Here is a 1,523-nt window from a genome sequence, read left to right on the forward strand (position 1 = left end):
TTCAGCCAGGTCACGATCTCGCGGTCCATGAGTTCGAGCCCCGCGTCGGGCTCTGGGCTGATGGCTCAGAGCCTGGAGCCTGTTTCCGATTCTGTGTCTCCCTCTCTCTCTGCCCCTCCCCCGTTCATGCTCTGTCTCTCTCTGTCCCAAAAATAAATAAATGTTGAAAAAAAAAAAAATTAATACAGAGGGATCCCATGTACCATGTGCCCACTTTCCCCAAGGTGACATCTTGCAAAACTACAGTACTCCACGGTCCTCCTGGACATCTTTGATAGCTGAATTCTGCTCACTTACTTTTGTGATTCCACCTTTAATCGGTTTAAACATTTCAGAGACGATTATTTTACATTGTATTACAGATAATTCTCATACCTGAAGTCCTTCAGGCTCTGAATCCAAGTATTGTTTCTACTGCCTGTCATTTGGGGGCTGTGTCCTTTTTTAGTTTTAGTTTAGTTTCTGGTTGGTCTTCGCCTTTAGAAAATGGAGAGTGAAAATTGGGGAGATTTTCTTTCCTCTAGAGAGGGTGGGTACCTGCTTCTTTGGAAATACATCTAGGAGGTGTCACTGACCCAGGACCACCAGGGCTCCTTTCATAGGTCAGGGCTTAAGCTGCGATGTCCCTTTCAACGCCCTGTCCCCACCCTGCTCTGCACTTGTTCTCAGAGAAAACCCTCCTGCCCGGTGCTTAGCTGTCACCATTCAGGGTTGTGCTTATTTTTCATTTGGTTTTGTTTTTCAGGCACTTTGTTGTTTTCCTTACTGTCTATGAGTCCAGCGATGCAAAAACTTGAGAATCATGCAAAATCTGTTGTTCTGCACCAGGCGGGGGGGCTCCGATGATCTACTAGTCCGCCATGCTGCCGAAAGTTCTGTGTTCAGTTTTGAGGGGTGCGGGCTGGGTACCCAAAAATCGGATATGTAACTACTTGCCCTAGTTATTCATAGAAAACACACACTCACATATACAGAGGTTCGTGGTGTAAATTCTATGTCCCTTTCTTGAAATTGTATCTTGAAGATGGATTATAATGACCCAGCAGTGAAGCATGCATAAAAGCTCAAGACCGGAGGAAATGGGTTATAGAAAGTCAGCAAACAAAAAAGAACATAGATGTTCAAACCATTCTTTCAAGTTTAGTTTCTAAATTAGATTCACTGTGTATAGAAGGATCCCATTTCAATACAACTGTGTAAAAATGCATCGAAAATTCCTTTTGAGGCTATATAGAAAAACCACTGATGGCAGTTACATCCGGAGATCGGGGCAAGGTCTACAAAAAAAGGAAGACTGGGTTTTTACTGCAAAACTTTTGTAGTGTTGGGGTTTTGTTTCCATATTGGGTAGATTTTTCATCATGAAAAAAAGTATTGTGTATGAAAACCTAAAGTAGCTGTCATAACTAGGAAAATTTGTTTTTTTGAAAATTTTTAATGTTTATTTTTGAGAGGGAGAGAGAGAGACAGAGTGCAAGCGGCGGGGGGGGGGGGGGGGGGGGGGCGTGGTGGGCAGAGAGAGA

The 1,523-nt window shown here is 43.6% G+C and overlaps 1 protein-coding gene across 6 annotated transcripts in view; it reads right to left on the reverse strand.

The window, feature by feature from the left end:
- Positions 1–1,523, reverse strand: part of RGS20 (regulator of G protein signaling 20) — an 84,962-nt gene that overhangs the window by 4,968 nt on the left and 78,471 nt on the right. The window contains exons 1-2 of one of the 6 annotated variants that reach the window (XM_040487795.1): positions 967–1,489; positions 376–477 (exon numbers count right to left, since the gene is read on the reverse strand). The exons of 3 other annotated variants lie outside the window; for them this stretch is intronic. In XM_040487795.1, coding sequence (XP_040343729.1) covers positions 376–425 — 50 coding nt within the window. In that variant the 5' untranslated portion in view covers positions 426–477; positions 967–1,489. Of the gene's footprint in view, positions 1–375; positions 1,490–1,523 lie in introns of those variants that run through there. 2 more of the 6 variants (XM_040487794.1, XM_040487793.1) reach the window with 2 other exon arrangements.

The sequence above is a fragment of the Herpailurus yagouaroundi genome, unplaced genomic scaffold (genome assembly GCF_014898765.1).
Source record: "Herpailurus yagouaroundi ecotype Mexico unplaced genomic scaffold, PumYag 165, whole genome shotgun sequence".
Taxonomy (NCBI): domain Eukaryota; kingdom Metazoa; phylum Chordata; class Mammalia; order Carnivora; family Felidae; genus Herpailurus; species Herpailurus yagouaroundi.